Source organism: Microtus pennsylvanicus, chromosome 21 (assembly GCF_037038515.1).
Source record: "Microtus pennsylvanicus isolate mMicPen1 chromosome 21, mMicPen1.hap1, whole genome shotgun sequence".
NCBI lineage: Eukaryota > Metazoa > Chordata > Mammalia > Rodentia > Cricetidae > Microtus > Microtus pennsylvanicus.
In genome coordinates, this window is record NC_134599.1 from 26101093 (window position 1) to 26119744 (window position 18652).

The window sequence follows — 18652 nt, forward strand, 5'->3', positions numbered from 1 at the left end:
TGTAGGCAACTTAAGCCATTCCCCCCAATGGCATGTGAGATCCAGTTTTGGGTGGATAGAAGGTTTCGGAGAGTAATGAACCCCTATAAGATGCTGAACATGCTGGCATTTAAAAGTGTTAGCTGTGGAGCTGGAGAGATGGCTCTGTGGCTAAGAACACTGGCTGCTCTTCCAGAGGATTCAAGCAGGCAAGAGATTCACGGACATGCGTGCAGGCAAAATACCCATGAGCATCAAATAAAAAGTTGTTAGTGATTATTTGTTATCATCATTAATCACTGCTCTTTAAAATAAGTTCAAGATGAGAAGGAAATTGATAAACATCACAAAATCTAAAATCCCAAGATTGGTGGAGACTGCCACAGTAGATCTAACAGAAGACCCCAAGAAGCTTTTAAAAAGCAAATAAAAGGCAGACAGATGTTACATAACAATATATGATAAAAAAAATAAACAGCTAGGATTCTGTCTTGTTGGGAAAGAGTCAAGTTGAGTGAATGTTATGTTATGTTATGGGCACAGATGTTTGAAAGACCAATGTCTCAGACCCATGGACATGGCAAAACCTTCCCCAGATGAGGCTCAGAGGCACGGGAAAGCATCCCTCTGATCCATGTGCAGATGTTGATCATGTGTGCAAAAAATATCCACTGCGGCTGCTCTCTCTGTTTACAGCCTGGGCCTTTCAAGGGACTGCAGCTTCTCCTGTCCACTTGGTCTTAGCTTTTCTGTGCATCTGCATGTTTGTCTTCTCTACCGGTCAGGCCAATCCCTGGAGCTATGCTGGATGAGTCACCCTCTCAAGCTCAAAACTTGGAAATGCCTTCAGTTAGATTCTCCCAATAAAAACAGCATAGGAAGACATGCATTTCCCAATACAACACCCTATAAAGTTGGGATTCTTGTCTTCATCTTACAGAGGAGAGAACAGCTTTGGAATGCAAAGCACCTGTTTAAACTTGTACAGAGAAAGCAAGGATCTGGTGGAACCTTAAAGAGAACCGGGGTTCTGTGTGCAGATCTTCCTATCTAGTTCGTGTCTCCGGAGCAGCTACCACACCCTGACGAAGCAGAAGAGACAAGAACTCCCTTCAGTGTGACATGCTGGATGGTGACAGCATAGCCCAGGCATCAGACCAAAAGCGGAAAAACAGGTAGCTGAACCCTCAGTCCAGGAGTTTATCTTCATCTCTGAAATTCTCTGATCCTAGACTCGGTCAGTATCCTTATATGGGAAAGCCAGCTAGGGATCGGGGAGACAGGAGAAACGGGATAAAGGGAGTCTGACCTATGGCTGTCATAATAGTTTCCTGTAATATGTATGCAACTGTTTTTTTTAATAAAAGATTTTTTTCCTCTTGTATAACTCTATTCTTTTTTGTTTGTTTTTGAGTTGTTTCTCTGCGTAACAGCTCTCTAGCTGTCCTGGAATTTGCTTTGTAGGCCAGGCTGGCCTTGAACTCACAGAGATCTGCCTGTGTCCGCCTCCCGAGGACTGGGATTAAAGGCATGCACCACCACCATGCCAGACTGTGTAACACTATTCTAATAACGCATGTGTCTCACTCAGAAGACAATATCTTACATTTTTCTTTTCGCTCTAGGGATACAAAACAGCATGCCCATCCCAAAAATGTGACTCCAGGACAAAAGCTCTTCCACACATTTCGGGAGCTTCTCCTAGTATTTCCATGTAGTGCGCACACTGTCCCACTGTCTGCTGGGCCCCCAACTGGGCACTTTGATTTTCACAGTGCATCCTGTTCTCCTCCAACCTGCCCAGTGGCCAATAGAGGGCGGACTGTCCCTTCCCTCCAGACCTCCGTCTGAGGAAAGCGCAACTTCTTTTGCTTTGGGACCGTCATCCCCCCCCACTGCTCCAGGTTCTAAGACACTCTCCTTCCTCAACTGTGCCTTCCATGTGCTTAGTGTAGAGATGATTACTAAGAAAGATGGGTCAGACAAAATATCCAAGTGTCTTTTTTTTGTGTGTAATTCTTCTCCTTTGCCAACTCAAGCCTGTTCTAAGTATGGGCCCCTCCAATGGGCTGACAATCTGAGTTTAGAGGTGCTTAGTCATTGTGTTATAACATGATCAGCCTCCAGAGAGGTACTTTGGAACGCTGTAGAACAGATAAGGGAATATCCTTAAGCGTTCTCGAGAAAGAGACATGAAACTATATGCCATATAAGCCCTGCTTCTTAATATTTTGAGTCTTTCTGGGCCCATGTCACCTTTCTCGGCCTACTTTCCAAGTTGGGACCTTATTAGTACCATGGTAAGCTGAACTAGCCTCTTTCTTTACCCTTAGTCTGGTTCCTATAGAAGATGACAGGATCTCTTCTATATTGGCATTGCTTCGGTTTCTGGACACCTTATACCCTTTAGGATCCCAGGAAAGAAATGTGTTGACTGAGCTCCAGTCTCAGATAATCTGGGAAAGCATTGGAGGTTTCTCACTTGCCACTCAGCTACTGTACTCAAGAATCCCATTCACTCCTGTGACTTAATTCTATGGCAAAGGACACATGCAGCTGAATTATTTTAAGTTAGTCCTTTCTACATCTGTCAATCTTCCTTACCATATTTCTATCTTCTAATTTTGTCTACCTATGAAGTCTCAAAGCAGGATGAGTAGCGGCCTCCATTTTGCTGCTTGTCTATACTCAGATCTGTAGTGGTTCCCAGTTCTTAATATATTGCCCTAAAAGGGAAGAAAAGCAAATGTACAAATGAAGAGTGAAACTTTAGACAAAGGTTAGCACACCCCTTTCAGACTACAGTGTCTTTTTCACTTCTGCCTCTTCTCTATTTCCTGACCTTGGCTTTTCCTGAGTCCAGCAGTGTTATCTGCTATGTTTTTAATAATGTCTTTATTCTTGCATTTGAACAGAAGTACAGATAACCTCTGTAGGGGTGGAAGGGATGTTATAACAAGGTTCAATGACGACAGTCTGTTGGCAAATCCCACTGTGAAGTGCTGGTGCCTTGTTGGGCAACAAGACACAAACATTTATTATGCTCTTTCATATTTGGTTTTGCTAAAAGAAAACCTAGCAGATTGTAAATGACTTCACCCTTTACTTTTTATAGGGCTACGAGATATGAAAACCTTTGGGGATGATCTAGTTTGACCACGTGAAATGTGCCACAAAATGCCTGGATAATAGTCACCCCAAAAGCAGTTTAAACTCCCAAGAAAAGGGGGTGCTCTCTCCCCCTTCCTAGTATTGAAGTTTCCCTCTACCCTCCTTCTTCAACAATCAGTATAATTAATGAAACATTTCCTCTCTTCAGCACAAACGTTTATAGTTTTCTGATGTCATTGGTTAGGGGAATGTTCCACTGGTGACTCTGGCTTTTTTGTTGAGGACTACCACGGTTAAAGCAAAATATTCTCCACAAGAGCAAATCTGTTCCACAAACAGGATTCCAAAGGCATCTTAGTCTCCTTTTGCCTTACACTGGTGCCATTAACTCTAGGTCCATTAGTCATGATGTTCCTGGTCTCTCTGGCGGCCACCTATCTGCAGGAAGACCATGTCAAGCAGCCAAGACCCCTCCACACTTGCCACAGCACCAGCCTGTTTTACATAACGATCCAAATCACTTTTTTTTGTTAATGTATTTTATTTATCCTTGTGGGGGGGCACTAAGGAACCGACGAAAGGACTACTGGTTCTAGCCTGATCAGTGATCACAACCATCACTGGGCGAATCTTCTGTGAAATAGATTGAAGATAAGCCCTCCACGCGTGCACAGTGCCTCTCTTCCGTTGTTCCTTGGCTCATTACAAAGAATATTTAGCCACGTACCTTCTTTATTAATATGCTCAAGATAAATCTTTGAGAGAAGGCATGATGGGAAGAGGGAAAGGAAAGCCCACCTCTTTTGCTCAGGAGCTTGAAAAACAAAACGGCAGTGTCAGGTGGCATGTGAGGATGTATAAGCTCTCCCAGTCTAGCATCATGTCAAGACTTGTACACCAGTACTGAGCCTTACTCCAGAGAAGGATTCAGCTCTGTTACTTTCCAGTCACCCCTTTCTTGATACAGCACCTCCGCACAGACATACAGAACGCGGATCGTTAAAATTCAACTCAAGCTACAGCCCTCCCCAACACTGTCCCGGCTCAGAATATTTGCCTAGCCCATTTAGAGCAATCAAACCCACCAGCAGTTTGGCTGGAGACGTCTCGGGCTTCCCAAGACTCCATTACATAATATCTTTTACAAAGTCTATTCCCAGCTCGAGTGGAAGATGGATTCTCGTCCAGTTTGCGGAAATTCCACGCGTTCGCTTCCCTTTCCTGGGGTTCGATCCGGCCAGTGCCCAGCCTAGGCTGCAGCAATCGCTCGGGCTAGGATCCCCACCACTCTCTGGAACTCAAAAAACTAACACCCCGAGGTGCAGCCGTCCCGCCCCCACGGCGCTCCCAGGCTAGCCCTCGTGGCCCGGTGCCGGCCGGGACTAACGTCGCTACGAGTGTCTCCTATTCCTGGCCGCAGCGCGCTCGCGGGGACCGGGCCCGAGCCCGGATGACCGGCCGCAGGGGCCGACTCGGTACGCCGGGCTGCGGAGGAAGGAGAGGGGGAGGAGGAGGAGGCGTGGAGGGAGGAAGGGCCCGGGCAGCCCCGGAGGGAGGCGAGGGGGAGGGGAGGGGGCCGGCCGGCCCGAGGGTGGGGGGGCAGCCAATGAGCAGCGCGCGGCGCGGGGAGGGCGGGGGGGGGGGGGATGAGGTAGGATGGGGGAGGGCGCAGCCGGAGCGGCGGAGGCTCCAGCCATAAACAAGCGCCCGGAGGAGCGGCGCGGGAGAGAGGCGAGCCGGGCACACGGAGCGGACGCCACGGACCTTCTGCTGTGCTACCGCGCCCACTCGGCGGCTCGGGAGGTGGGGACCGGCCGGGAGGCTGCGCTGCCGTCTTCTTGACCGGGCGTTCAGCAGCAGAGCCAAGGACCAGAGGAAGCCACCAGCCCTGCTCCAGAGCGGAGCGCAAGCCACCGCCGTCGCCGCCAGAAGTTTGGGTTGAACCGGAGCTGCCGCGAGGAAACTTTTTTTCCTCTTTTCCCCCTCCCGCCCGGGAGGAGAAGGAGAAGGAGGAGGGGAAGCCACCCGCCACCGCTGCCGCTGGCGCCAACGCTCGTGGGCTCCGGGTCGGCGCGGCCCGCAGGGGCGGCGGGGGCCTCGCCCCGCGAGGGGAGGAGCGCCCCGGGGGCCCCTAAGGGGGCACGAGGACCGCGGGCTGCGGGTGCGGCAGCGGCGGCGCGTGTGCCCCGCGCAGGGGAGGGCGCCCGCCCCGCTCCCGGCCCGGCTGCGAGGAGGAGGCGGCGGCGCAGGAGGATGTACTTGGTGGCGGGGGGCAGGGGGCTGGCCGGCTGCGGGCACCTCTCGGTCTCGCTGCTGGGGCTGCTGCTGCTGCTGACTCGCTCAGGCACCCGGGCGCTGGTCTGCCTGCCCTGTGACGAGTCCAAGTGCGAGGAGCCTCGGAACTGCCCGGGGAGCATCGTGCAGGGCGTCTGCGGCTGCTGCTACATGTGCGCCCGCCAGAGGAACGAGAGCTGCGGTGGAGCCTATGGGCTCCATGGAGCCTGCGACCGGGGGCTGCGCTGTGTCATCCGCCCCCCGCTCAATGGCGACTCCATCACCGAGTACGAAGTGGGCGTCTGCGAAGGTACGGCCTCCCTGCCGCGCTCCCCCTCCCACCTGGCCCGCGCAGAACAAAGTTTGCCTGATACTTTTCCCAGAGGAGAGAGGGTTGCTGGGGAGGAGGGACCGTCGCTGTCCCCGGGAGGTTGCCCTAGATGCCTGCCCAGCGGCGGGCGAGGTTGGGTTTCGTGGGTGAGCTCCTCTCAACCCCGCATAGACACGCACACGTGCAGTGATCTGGTCTTACACTGGGTGGCCCTTCCACGCCCTGGGCCGGGGTGCAGCGTTCAGGGGACACTGCGGAGGCTGGCACACGCGAGCCCCTCGGGGAGTCCGCCCCTGCGACCCTGCCCGCATAGCGCAGTGTGGCACCCAGGGTTGTACGCAGTCGGCGCAGCCGGCTTCCGATAGCGGAGTAGACCTGTGCTCCAGCTTAACACTCCCTGTGTGACTCTATTTTTTTTCTTTGCGCTCTTCCTTCACCTCCTTCCTCCTCCTTCGCGTAATAAATCAATTTCAGCTCCGGAATATGTCAGCCCAGGCGAAGTTACACATGGTGGTTACTCATTTATTTGCGTATTGGAAACGGTCAAAGGCTTACTCTTCTGGACGGCGAAAGGGGGTGGGGTGGGGGCTGCATCTGGATTGAAAAGTTATGGCTCACTACAAGAGGTTTCCTTTCACGATCCAGCGTCCGCGTGTTTCCTGAGCTGGTGCTGATGTCTTTTTGTTTGTTTGACAGCAGAGTCTGCTCTATTGGCTTCGCCGTGGTGCATTGTGTAACGCGGTGTGGAGATGTGCTGGGCGTTGATAGTGGAGCCTCCGTGGCTGGGAATTAGTGGGCCTTCCAAACGCGTGTGGCTCTACTTCTGCCTCAGGGTGCCTGGTGTGTTTGAGGTCTAAAGAGATGTAATCAGTTCTTTTATTTTGCTAATGGACTGGATTGTCTGGTACTAGTGGGATCTTCTGCTTACTTAGAGCTCAGACTTTGCTGGCCCACGACGTTGTTCCTGGTATCCTATGAGTGAGCAGGGGTCAGCAATCTTTCTAGGGTAGTGGCTAGGGAGAACAGCTGCCCGCTGCTTTCCCCCGTTGTCAGCCAGCCCCTGGGACACTGGTTTATCCTGAAGCATCTTTGTGTGTGTGTGTGTGTGTGTGTGTGTGTGTGTGTGTGTGTGTGTGTGCTTGTTGTGCTGGGCTACCGAAAAGGAGATGACAACCTTAGGGACAAACGTGGGTGTATTAAAAGGCTTGGGTGCTGCAATAACTCTTTAAACACGAGTTTATTTTTACCCATGGTTTTAAGGTATAGGACAGTTAGTGGAAAATCGGGGAGGCCTTCCTGATTTGGAAGCTAGTGGGCAGTAATGAGTGAAGGGCTGTGTTCCTTTTGGATAGTGCCCTCATTTTCCTGACACCCAGAAACGACCCTCCTGGTGTCCTTTTACAACGTGGGTTTGTTTCTCAGCTCAGGGAAAATGGTCATCAGACAGACTGATAGAATTTCATGTTTTGCCTTTACGCATTCTGAATGACTTAGACTAAAAGGTGCTAGGTGCTTCTCTGAACCCTGCCGCGTGGAGTGCATCACTTGACCCAGCCTCAGGCAGAAATGTAAAGGAGGAGGAGCCTGATTAAATCCAGTGGAAAGTACAGGGCAGTGAGGACTTTGGAAGGCTCAGGAGAGTGTGACCCTTGTTTGTTTTTTCATGTGTTTCTAGTGGAGGAAATGCTTGGGGGAGCATTGACAGTAATCAAGTGTTTTGGCAGCAACACCCCAAGTCACAGTAAGGAATGATTTTGGCAGTTTGTTGGGGAGCCTGTCATTCCTCTGAAATGATCCATCCCGCACGCCTGCCTTACCCCTGGTAACACCAGGTGCAATGACTGTTGGCCTTGAAAATGCTTGGAAGGGTTTCTTGACATGATTGTATTTCAATTAGTGTTCTCTGGAAAGACATTTCATTTAGCAGGCCTGTTTGTAGCTCAATGCTGTGGGTGCATCCCAATCCCCCCTCCCTCCCACCCTCCCTCTCTTCCTTTCTTGCCTTCTTCCCTTTTTCCTTCCTTCACTACAAGCAGCAGCCAAATAGAATCTTAAACCCATGAAACCAAGGTAAAAGAGACAGTGTTTTCTGGTATGATGTAATGGCTAGATTTAGAGAGTCCTTTTCAACCGTGTATCTAAAATTTTAGAATTTTTCACATCAATATAAAATGTATGGAACACATAAGTTAACTGAGGAACCCTTTTTCCTTTTTTTTTTTTTTCAGGATTAGAGGACTCTTTCCAAGTCACTAATTATCTAGGAGGTGTTCCCACCCCCATTTTTATTTTTTTCTGTAACTTTGCATAAAATTTCTCAATGGCCGGTGGTTCCCTCAGTTTCCATTTTTATTCAGAAATTCATGTGTTTTTATCATAACTCACATGAATAGGAATGGCTTTATTTTATTCATGTTCAAAGTCTCATGGACCGCATTTTTTGCACTAAAATGACCCCTACTGGTTGTATCTGTTAATGAAAAATCTTTTGAAAGCTTATTTAGTTGGCTAGCCTGAGAAAATATATTTCGTGCTATAAAAATATGACTAATCAACCTGCTTTCGAAGACATGGCTTAAGTATGAATTTTTATTACTGCTTGTCAGCTTGCAGAAATTTTTGTTATTCCCACACTGACTTTGCTGGGGGCAGGGGAGAGTTATGTTTGTAAGCACAGTTCACCAAGAATGTTTTGGGTCGGTGGCCAGAATGAACCCTTTTACAGACGTGGCTCACTGTTTCAGGCTATTATGGCACGCTGACCCTTAAAAATACATGACCAGTCCTAACCGTAAGAAGAACCCCAAAGAGAAAGATTCATTTCTGAAAGACGAGGAATCAAGACCTGTGAATCAAGTGACATATACCCTGAGGTTTCTTCTCTGCAGTTGGGCACCACCGTTTTCTGAAGCTTGCACGCTGTGGCCCCAGCCTATACCGAGCTGGATGCTTCACTGTTTTCAAAACTAGTGCCAATTAGTACCTCTATCATAACTCCGTTTTCCCGGTTACTTTAGCTTCCACTCCGCCACGCTCCATACTGAGGCAGGAAGAACGTAATATTGTGTGGTGGGAACTTAAAGCAAAGAGCAAGGTTTTGTGTTCTGAACTGTTTTTTGTGACGTTCCAGTTTCTTTACTTGTCCCCTGGGACAGTCAGTAGCCTCTGATGTCTGCGTGGAGAGCATGGGGGGTGTGAGGGGAGGCCCCAGAGAGCAGTTGCCCAGGACCAGGCAGACATACCAAAACGTTTGGCTGGTCCTGAGGCATACGGACACTACCCTTTTTACTCCCGGAGAGGATGGGAAGTTGAGAGTATAGATTTTTTCCTAATGAAGTCAAAGAGAGGCGGGTCAAAGTTAATGCTTCTCTACTGAAGTTACAGCAACTTGACAAAGCCAGGGTTCCAGACTGTTGTTTGTCAGCAATGCATGGGTTTCATTTTCTACCTCAGAAGTCGTTAGGTAGCGTCTATGCTTTGATGCCGTAGAGAAAGGCAAGTAGAGGGCGTGCAAAATATGTATGGGAAGAGAAACCAACTCGAGTAAACAAGGAAGTAATTAATTCCTCCTCAGAGTAAATATTGACCAAACCCACAGGACCAACTCTTCACTGTACATACACAAATGACAGGACAGAAATGACCTTCATTTTGACTGCCAGGCTTATAGAAGTCTCCCTGTGGTTAAGGAGTCCGGTCACATAAAACACTTGGCAGAGAACAAATGAGTTGCATACCGTAGAACAGAAAGGCAAAACCAGCAGGAATGTAGATAATTTGCTGCTGGTAATGCGTGGTTAACAGTAAACCAGGGAACCCTGCAAGCAGTGTGTTGGGGGTCCATTCGTAAGCAGAAGTCACTTTCATTTATAAAACATCTTAGTGTGTCTGTGTGTGTGAGTGTGTGTCTGTGAGAGAGTTTGTGTGTGAGTGTGTGTGTCTATAGAGTGAGTGTGTATACAGAGTGCCACAGTGTGTGCTTGTATGGATGCCAGAGGTTCTCTCCTACTCCCCTGGGGGTCCTGGGGATTGAACTCAGGGTGTCAGGCTTGGCAGCAAGCGCCTTTACCAGTTGAGCAACCACCTGCCCCAGACAGCTTCATTCATGAAGAAAAGTGAACAACCACCAAACTCTGGATATTACAGTTATTTATAGGAGCTATTGGGAGATTCAGTACAGGTTTCTGTTCTCCATGGTTCAGTTCCTATCCAGGGGACATGGGGAGGTGTCTGGGAGATGCAGGGTGCAGGCACTATGAAGATTCAGATAAGATGATGACCCCAGAAAGTGGGTGGACTAAAGGCTAAGGGATGAGAAAAGGAGAAAAAAAAAACATTGAATTCATCTTAGCACAACTATATCATCCTTTGAAGAATGATCCAAAACACATTCCAGAGATTAATTGTGAAATTCCTGAAAAATGTGGGTGTGTTTAACTCAGGAAATGGTGCCAGAGATGACAACGAAGCCTTCAGCTGTAAACGAGGCAGGGTGGGAGGTGGTGAAATGCGTGGAAGGTAGACATGTTTGGCAAAGCCAGGCACGTTGTTACGGTTGTTGCCCCATGTTCCAGATGGTACATTTCGTGTAAGGATTTTGGAGACATCTCAGTCTAGGCTGTTTAATTCTTAGAGGAAGGCGTGGTCGAGTAGCAAGTGGCATGGATTCCTGTCGTCTTCGAAGTCTAATTCTCCAAAGCATCGTTTTCAAAGACCAGCCTCACTTTGGCCCTGAAATCAATCACTCGTTCATCGATTTTTTTTTCTTCTTCCCCTGCTGTTTACAAGGCTGTCTACAGGAGTAGAAGGAAGCCAGGGAGCCTGGGGATCCTTCAGGGATAGGCTCCATTCTGTACCTCAGTTCTCAACCTGTGGGGTCACAACCCCTCTGGATATCTCTTATCAGCTATCTGGCATATCAGATATTTACATTATGATTCATAACAGCAAGATTACAGTTATAAAGTAGCAAGGAAAACAACTTTATGGTTGAGGGTCTGCACGACACGAACTGTATTGAAGGGTCTGAGCATGGGGGTTGGGGTTGAGAACCACCGCTGTGTGCTCCTTTAGTCGAGATAAGACAGACCTCCCTCTACCCAGAAAAGGTGGTTGGAAGTTCAAATCAAGTAAAGATGGTGTTTGATTCTGCAGTCTCACTTGCTGGGCTTATGGGTTAGATTTGTTACCATAAGAATCAGAGGTTCCGAAGTGGTAGCCTTCCTGGCCTCTTTCGAGCCCCTGCAATAAGGTGTCGGAGTGTTTCCAACACTTGAGAAGGAGCCTGCATTTTTACTACTTCTCTAGCTGTGGTTCACGATGGTAGGTTTCCTTTGGTGGGTTTTTTTCTTTGCTCTGTCTTACGCTAAGCCTGCACCGGAATGTGGGCAGTGAAGTGGGTGGAATCTCCCTCTTACCTGCTCCCACTCTCCTGCCATTGGCCTGGTCAGATCTGAGACCTCTGTCCTAAATAGACCGTTCTCCATCAATGGACTGAGGCATGCCAAACTACGCCTGTTTAAGGATGCCCTCGGGGTAAAAACAGAACTCTTTTTTTTTTAATTAATTTATTTATTTATTAAAGATTTCTGTCCCTTCCCCGCCACTGCCTCCCATTTTCCTCCTCCTCCCCCAATCAAGTCCCCCTCCCTCGTCAGCCCAAAGAGCAATCAGGGTTCCCTGCCCTGTGGGAAGTCCAAGGACCACCCACCTCCATCCAGGTCTAGTAAGGTGAGCATCCAAACATTGGAGCACCGGACAGAAATCTCAAGGTCCAAATCAGGAGCAGAAGGAGAGAGAGCACGAGCAAGGAACTCAGGACCGCGAGGGGTGCACCCACACACTGAGACGATGGGGATGTTTTATCGGGAACTCACCAAGGCCAGCTGGCCTGGGTCTGAAAAAGCCTGGGATAAAACTGGACTCGAAAAACAGAACTCTTAAGTGTCTGTTTGGGGCCCACATGGATGAAAAAAGTTTTTTTTTTTTTAAGGATTCTATTTTTCTTTGTTTGTTTCAAAGTGAACACATTTCAAGTCCTTATCTCCCCACTCCAGCCCCCATTTTATTCTGAAGTCAAGAAATGCCCCTGCTGTAGTGGATGAACGTGAAGGTCAGGAACTTGGTAGCTTGTGTGGAATCCTCTCCTGAGTCTGTGTTTTCGGGGTTAATCATAGGATTGTCCTAAGAACTCCCCTCAGTCCCCAGGAAACAGCAGGGCGGAAAACAGCTGACATCCAGCAAGGCTTCCCTTCTCAGCTCATGCAAGTCTAACATGACCTGGGCTCATTTCCTCCCTCCACCTAACCTTCTGGTTCCTCAGTGCCTGCTGGGAGTAAGAGGGTGGGATTTCTATAGTAGGTTCAAGTTCTTGCTGCCATCCCCCAGCAGCACCAGTGCAGCCAGATAAACTTGAGACCAGCTGGTTATGCCACCTCTAAATAATGACTGCAGAGTTTGTATATTTTGTGTAAATAGGAAATCTAAAATTCTTTGTGTTGCCTCGTTGGAATTGTATATTTAGCTCTTTTTTTTTCTTTCCCTGTGGGCTAGTATTTCATCTGGGGAGGAGGGGGGAGGGGCAAGCGCCCTCGAATTAGTAATGTACATTTTCTTTTATGTTACATTCTTAAAGATTTTGCAGATAGTTCCTCAGGTGTGTGGGGGTGAGGGGCAGGTGTCAAGCATAGCCTTGAACTAACGTATGTTGGCACAGCTCACCACCCCCTCACTCATCACCTTGCTAACTCTAGGCCCACCTGCTGCAGTGCTTGATACAAACCTCAAAGCCAGAAGTGTAAGCAGCCCATTCCTTTCTAGAATAACCACTTTACCCTCTTTCTGGTTCTGTCGTTTCCCTATTAAGTTAGGGAGCTCCAGCTAGCCAGAGAAACATCTGTCCACAAATTGTTTAACGGGCATCTGCTGTAGCTCTGGTTTCTGCATTATAAAATCCCGATACCATTTTCTGTAAAAACTGGGCTTCTGGAGGTTTAACAGCCCACGGTCACCTGGGAGCTTATTAAAAATGCAGCTTTGGTGACGAGAGATTATAGCTTGGTGGCAGGGCACATGTCAAGCATGTGCACGGCCCTGACCCCCACACCTAAGCAAACAGCAGACTCTGATTCAGGATTCCCTGGGTGGACCCTGGTGGTTGTCACTCTCCTGTGGGGACTGTAGGGTTAGTCCTAGGATCGTTCCCAGTACACAGCTTTTGTAGCGTGAAGTTGATGCATAAGGGTATCTGAAAACTGTCACCTGCTATGGCAATTGTATTTCAATCACAGTAAATAAGAGAGGACCCCTGTTGCCGTAGAGGTCATGGTTTAATGATGGATAGGGAGGCCTGGGGCTGTTCATTGGTCGGGGCAGTCCTAGACAGGGAAACCTGAGCTAGGGATGTACTGAGCACACCGGAGCAGGTGAGAGGTCTCTAACTTGTCCTCTGACGGCCAGGAACAGACGGTTCAGCCCCACCCAGGAGTGTCTTCTCTTTCTTTTAGCTCATTCTTGTCCACCACCACCACCACCAAAAGTAGGTCTTGAGCGTAGGTACAGCCAATGTTCATATCTTGACTCAGTTTTTAACTACGAGACCAACCTTGACTAGTGTTCCATGGCTTTGGTTTTCTCGTGGAAACCTGGAATGCCGTGAACTTCCATCAGGAAATTGCAGTGAAGATTAGCGATAACAAATGTGAATATATACTGTAGGATATTGAGCAGATAGGAGTGTTCTAAGATTATATGCTTACACTTAAGTACTAAATACTGCCCGTGGTAGATTTTTTTTTTAAAAAAATAACTAATAGTAATTCTAATTTGCATCCTTTCTTATTTTCATCATTGTTGGCTTTCCCTGCGTGTAAATTCAGAAGTCAGGTTTGTGGATATACTCACACCTCCTCCACACATACTCTTTCCACGGGAGGCTGAGGATGGCAATTCTGCTCTCAGATGTTTGTCCCAGAGAAAATGACTCTATAGTCCAGAGAACAAGGTGTTCCTTGGCTTGGCCTAGGGTAATTTCTAGGCCCCGTGGAGTTTGGTGGAATGTGAACGTCTGCTTCGCTCTGTGCTTTGAATCCTTACTTTGAAAGAAGTTTTCAAACTCCTATCTTTTAAAAGGTCACAAGGTAGGAGGTGTTGTCTCAAGACCCAGGGCCAGGTCTCCTCTGTCTTGCATGTGGTGTCCTTTGAGGAGAGTGAGTACGTCAGGGTTACCACAGATCGGCCTGCTGGGGCTATGGAGAGTGTGTCACAAGGGAAGGGGCAGGCATTCCACGATTAAAATATCTGACACACAGTGTAGGTGTGGTCCCACAATATGGCAATTGTTAACTGTGTGTCCTTCCTTCTTGCCTAGAAATGAGTGCCATTTAGTAGTAAATAAACATTAGCTCAGAGTTCCCGCGATGAATACTTCCTATTGGCTGTTGTGGAGCAAGGAGGAAGAACCTAATGGAAGTAAACTCAGATCAGTAATTTAGAGTTGAATCATGTGGACACCAAACTTCATAACATAGCAGAAACTGGAATTCTTTTCCCCAGACACTCAGTTAGCACCGTTCATTGAGATGTCCTCTGTCTTTTATCAGGAGTGTTGGTATTCAAGCATGTAACCTGTAATCAAAATGAGAAGAAAAAAGATCCTACAAAACATCAGGGTTTTCTTCTATGTCAATGCTAGTCACACCCAAGTATAACATTCTGATTAGAAACATTCTGAAAACACGTGTCTTATGAGTATGGAAGAAAGGAAATGAAGGGGCTGGAGAGACGACACAGTGGTTAAGAGCACCAGCTGTTCTTCCAGAGGACCTGGCTTTGATTCCCAGCACCCACACGGTGGCTCACAGCTGTCTTGTAATTCCAGTTTCAGGGTTCTTAGTGGGCACCAGGCATGCATTTATATGTACAGACAAAACACCCATAAATAAAGGAAATTAAGGGATGGCTCTATCTTAAGAGTGTCATTAGTTTTATTTCTAATTCCTGAGGATTTGACACTCACTTTTGACTACTCTAAAAGTTAGTGAACTAAGCCTTTAGCAACCGGCTATCCCGAACGGGGTTTTGTTTGTTTGTTTCTGATTTTTTTCTTTCCGGCTGTAAGCTGTGAATAGAGACTGTGTCTGTCTTGTTTAGCATTTCAAAACAAAATTCATAAACAAACATCTCAGATTCAAGACAGAAAGGAATTTCTGGCAGGGCAGGATGAAACCTGAGCTGGCAGAGCCCCGCTTCCTGGAGGGAACTTACCCAACTTCACGTCCAAAGGCCATAGAAAAAAAGGGTTCCCAGTTGTGTTTAAACCAAAGATGTCTAGATGCTGAAGGATTGTGACACCTCTCTGAGACTCCAGAAGACCTGTCAGAAAGAGGCGAATCTGCCTGGAGGATGTTCCACCTGGACCAGACAGTAGCAAGAACTATTTAGTCCCCCCTCCCCTTAGCCTCTTTGCTTGTCAAGAATAAGGACCCAGGGCTCCATCCCCCAAAATTGGAGTTTATCATTCTGCGTATCTAGCATGAAGTTTATGTCTCCTTCCACCTGCTCTTGGGAGATTGTTTGTTTGAAGGTATGAACCAGGTGAGGTAAAGGGGTGGGGTTTCAGACCATCCTGTCTCTGCCAATCAATGTAGAAGGATCTCTCCATGACTTGAGTGGGGACGCTGTGTGCTTTTTAAGAACCCAAGCTGGTATATTTTCAGGCAGGTTTTAGGAACATTCTTACCACTACCTATGACTTAAAATGAAAAGGCTAAATGACCCGTCTTTTAATCGCTGTGTGAATGTACCTGTTTATGTCCTGGCTTGTTTCAGAACGGTTTTGAGGCTTTTCCCAGGGGTAGATATCACCAGATTCTTATGTATGAGAGCAGGGTACTAAACGGAGAAAAGAAAATCGTCACGGCTTCTGGATCTTTCTTCATCACCCAAACAGCTCCGTGACTTAAAGCCCTGTAACTACGCAGTGCTTCACTTTGTCTTCATTTGTCACAAGGAAATTAGGCAGTTCCCTGTCCGAAAGCAGGGGGATGAAATCAGATGGGTTCCCAAGGCTGTTCTTTGGTCACAAGATCTGAGCTTTTATGACCCAGAAGTGCTGGCCAAGGATCAGGTATTAGCTCGTGTTTACAGAGGGAAAGAAGAGTAGAGGCCATCCACCTGATGCCCAACCAGGTGCTGGAAACTGGAGGCTCAGCAGGAAAACTCCAAGAAGTCTGCTCTGGCTGTATTTATTGGGGCACATCGGATGACAGCAAAAACATCATTATAGGGGCATTAGCGACATCTGTGAGATGCCTGCAATCTGTCACTGTTAACCGTGTTCTAATCTTCACCACCCAAGTCTACACTGGCCTGCTGCTTTCATTCTTTCTTCGTTTCTCATTTGCTCTGTTAATTATTACAGTTATGCTGGGCCCAAGGTAGGTAGGTGACATACCTCAGAGGGGGAAGCTTGGGCAAAGACAGGTCAAAACTCGCCCCGATTCACATGCTCCTTTCTGCCTCTGACATTGGGGAGAGCTGAGTAATTGCTGCTCTTCCTCATGACTGCAGGCAGCAGCCAGATTCTCCGCATTCTTCTACCTTCGCTGCTGTTTTCACTTGCCAGGGAGTTTCCTCAAGGAGCCAATGAATTTAAAGAAACATAACTGCCAGGGTACAAAAGTGTGTCTGTGGGGGGGCTGCCCAAGGTACCTCAAGTTAGAAGGATGCAATGATACTGCCAGGACCAAACCCCCGGCTGTACTGACTACTCACTGAGCCTTTTAGTCTCTCTGTGATGCAATACATCTTCACTTAACCTGTTTTCAAAGTACAGGCCAGTGCTGAAGCTTGGGAAGGTGCCTCTAGGAGTTTCTAGAAACTTCCACCTTCCTTTTCATATTCTACCGAAGGCTTGGGAGCATGAGCCCATAACCCTCCGACTCAGTGAATGTGTTCTAGAGATTGGGACCCCTCGTCATTTCCTCCAGCAGATATATCTGTCACCTTTCTTTGTCTGCATGCTGTTCCACATTTACAAGGACAGTCTTCCAGAATGACACCGAATGGTTTAATTCCCGTCAGTATTTACTCATTGATAAGTCTGCTGAATGTTGTAAACTCCCAAGTTAATTCCGGTCAGTATTTATTCATTGATAAGTCTGCTGAATGTTGTATACTCCCAGATGATAGCATACAACGTGAAAAATCATTATGACGTGGTTTTCCGGATTCTGGGTTTAATACCCCAAGTCACTGATCCCTTCCAATAAGGACTTACTTTTTAATTTTCTGTAATAGTTTGCTTTTTACACCATCCCCGCATAGCCCTTTCTTCCTATCTGTGAAACTGTTATCCAGTTTACTATGGACTGAGTGGACATTGTATATTGTACCTGCATTTGTTTCTTCATTTCCAGACGATGGTATCGAACGTTAAATCCTGTTCCAGACCTTGCCTTATCTCTTCTTGTCTAGCTTGCTAGATAATAGCTAGTAGCCATGAGAATAGCCATTGAGATGTGGGTGGTGGTGTTCACTTGCCAACTCGAGCTTTTGCCTGAGATGGGTTTCCCTGCATTCTTCCGTGGTGTATAAATAGGTCTTTATTTGGGTTTCTTCCTGCTTGATTGGGACATCTAGCGGGAGAACTTTGAGTGCATGAAGTTCTGGCTCCCAAAACTCTGTCTCGGAAGCAACCAGAAAGAATGCTACGTGTGTGTTGCAGTGAGTGCATGTTGGGAAACCCAGAGGATACCCAGGGGGCCCGTTCTCCACATTGCCCACCCTGGTGGTTCATCCTCCTTCTCTAGAAGAACCTCATGCAAACTGGAGGGCAAGTGCCTTAGAAGCCTATGGGAAAATGCTTCCCACTTACCTGCCTGTTCTCCCCAGCATGCTTGCTTTCAGCTCTCTGGCTGTTGGTAGCCTCGCTATTCCCAGAAGTCAGTGCCAAGCGACCCATCATCCTCTCTGAGGACTTTTTCCAGCATGTGTGCACGAACAGCTAAAGGATTCTGTGAAAGTCTTCACGGAGCCCAGAACTTCAGATTCCTTTGCTGTGGCATGTAATAACAAGAAACAAAAAAAGTGATAAAAGTTTGTAAAACACAGATCTTTACGAGGCTGTAGTTAACCTTCTGGCCTGAAAAGAAATGCTCAGGACCGAAAGATGTTTCTGTGGCATCAGCAATCGGGATTCTGAGTGGTGCATCCCCAGAAGCATCCTTGAGCGAGACAGCTGTTATCCCTCCTTTGCAGTTTATCGTTACCTTAGAAGTTGGATGTGTGCCTGTGTGCGTGCTGTCAGTTACTGAGGTTACAACACGGATACTCCATGTTACTGGTGGTATGCTGAAAACCATAGCGCGCTGGATTAGCACGCTAAGATAGTTGCCTCTCTGGAGACCAGCAAACCAAAGGGGCTGCCTCCAGAAGATTGTACATTGCTTTATATACTGTATGTGCATGTGTTTGCTTGGGTGTGTGTGCATGCGTGTGTATGCAGGTGTTTGTGTGTGGATGTGTTTATGCGTGTGTGGATGTGCAGGTGTGTATATGCATGGATGTGTGGGTGTATGTGGATGTGTGTGTACATGTGTATGTATGTATGAATGGGGGGGTTATTGGTTGATATTGGATATCTTAGTTGCTCTCCGTCTTATTTTTTGAAACTGAGTCTTTCACTGAGCCTGAAGCTCACTAATTTGATCAGACTAGCTGGCCGGTGAGCTGCATCTCACTGTCTCCATCCCACCCTGCTGGGGGTTTAGATGACCCATGCCTAGCCTCTGCACGAGGGTGGGTGATGTGAACCCAGGTTCTTACGCTTGTGCGACAGGTGCTCTACTGATTAAACCATCTCCCCAGCCCTGTTTTATCTATTAAATTTGAACATAGGCTCTAACGGAAGGCTTTCAAACTGCCTGTTTAATTGGAATATCGATGAGGAGCAAGTGG

The 18652-nt window shown here is 47.7% G+C and overlaps 1 protein-coding gene across 3 annotated transcripts in view; it reads left to right on the forward strand.

Annotated features, from left to right (window-relative positions):
* The first annotated feature begins 4748 nt into the window (after positions 1-4748).
* Crim1 (cysteine rich transmembrane BMP regulator 1) overlaps positions 4749-18652 on the forward strand; it is a 175639-nt gene continuing 161735 nt past the window's right edge. The window contains exon 1 of one of the 3 annotated variants that reach the window (XM_075954985.1): positions 4749-5674. In XM_075954985.1, the coding sequence (XP_075811100.1) occupies positions 5344-5674 (331 nt within the window). In that variant the 5' untranslated portion in view covers positions 4749-5343. The remainder of the gene's footprint in view (positions 5675-18652) is intronic. The other 2 variants (XM_075954986.1, XM_075954987.1) reach the window with 2 other exon arrangements.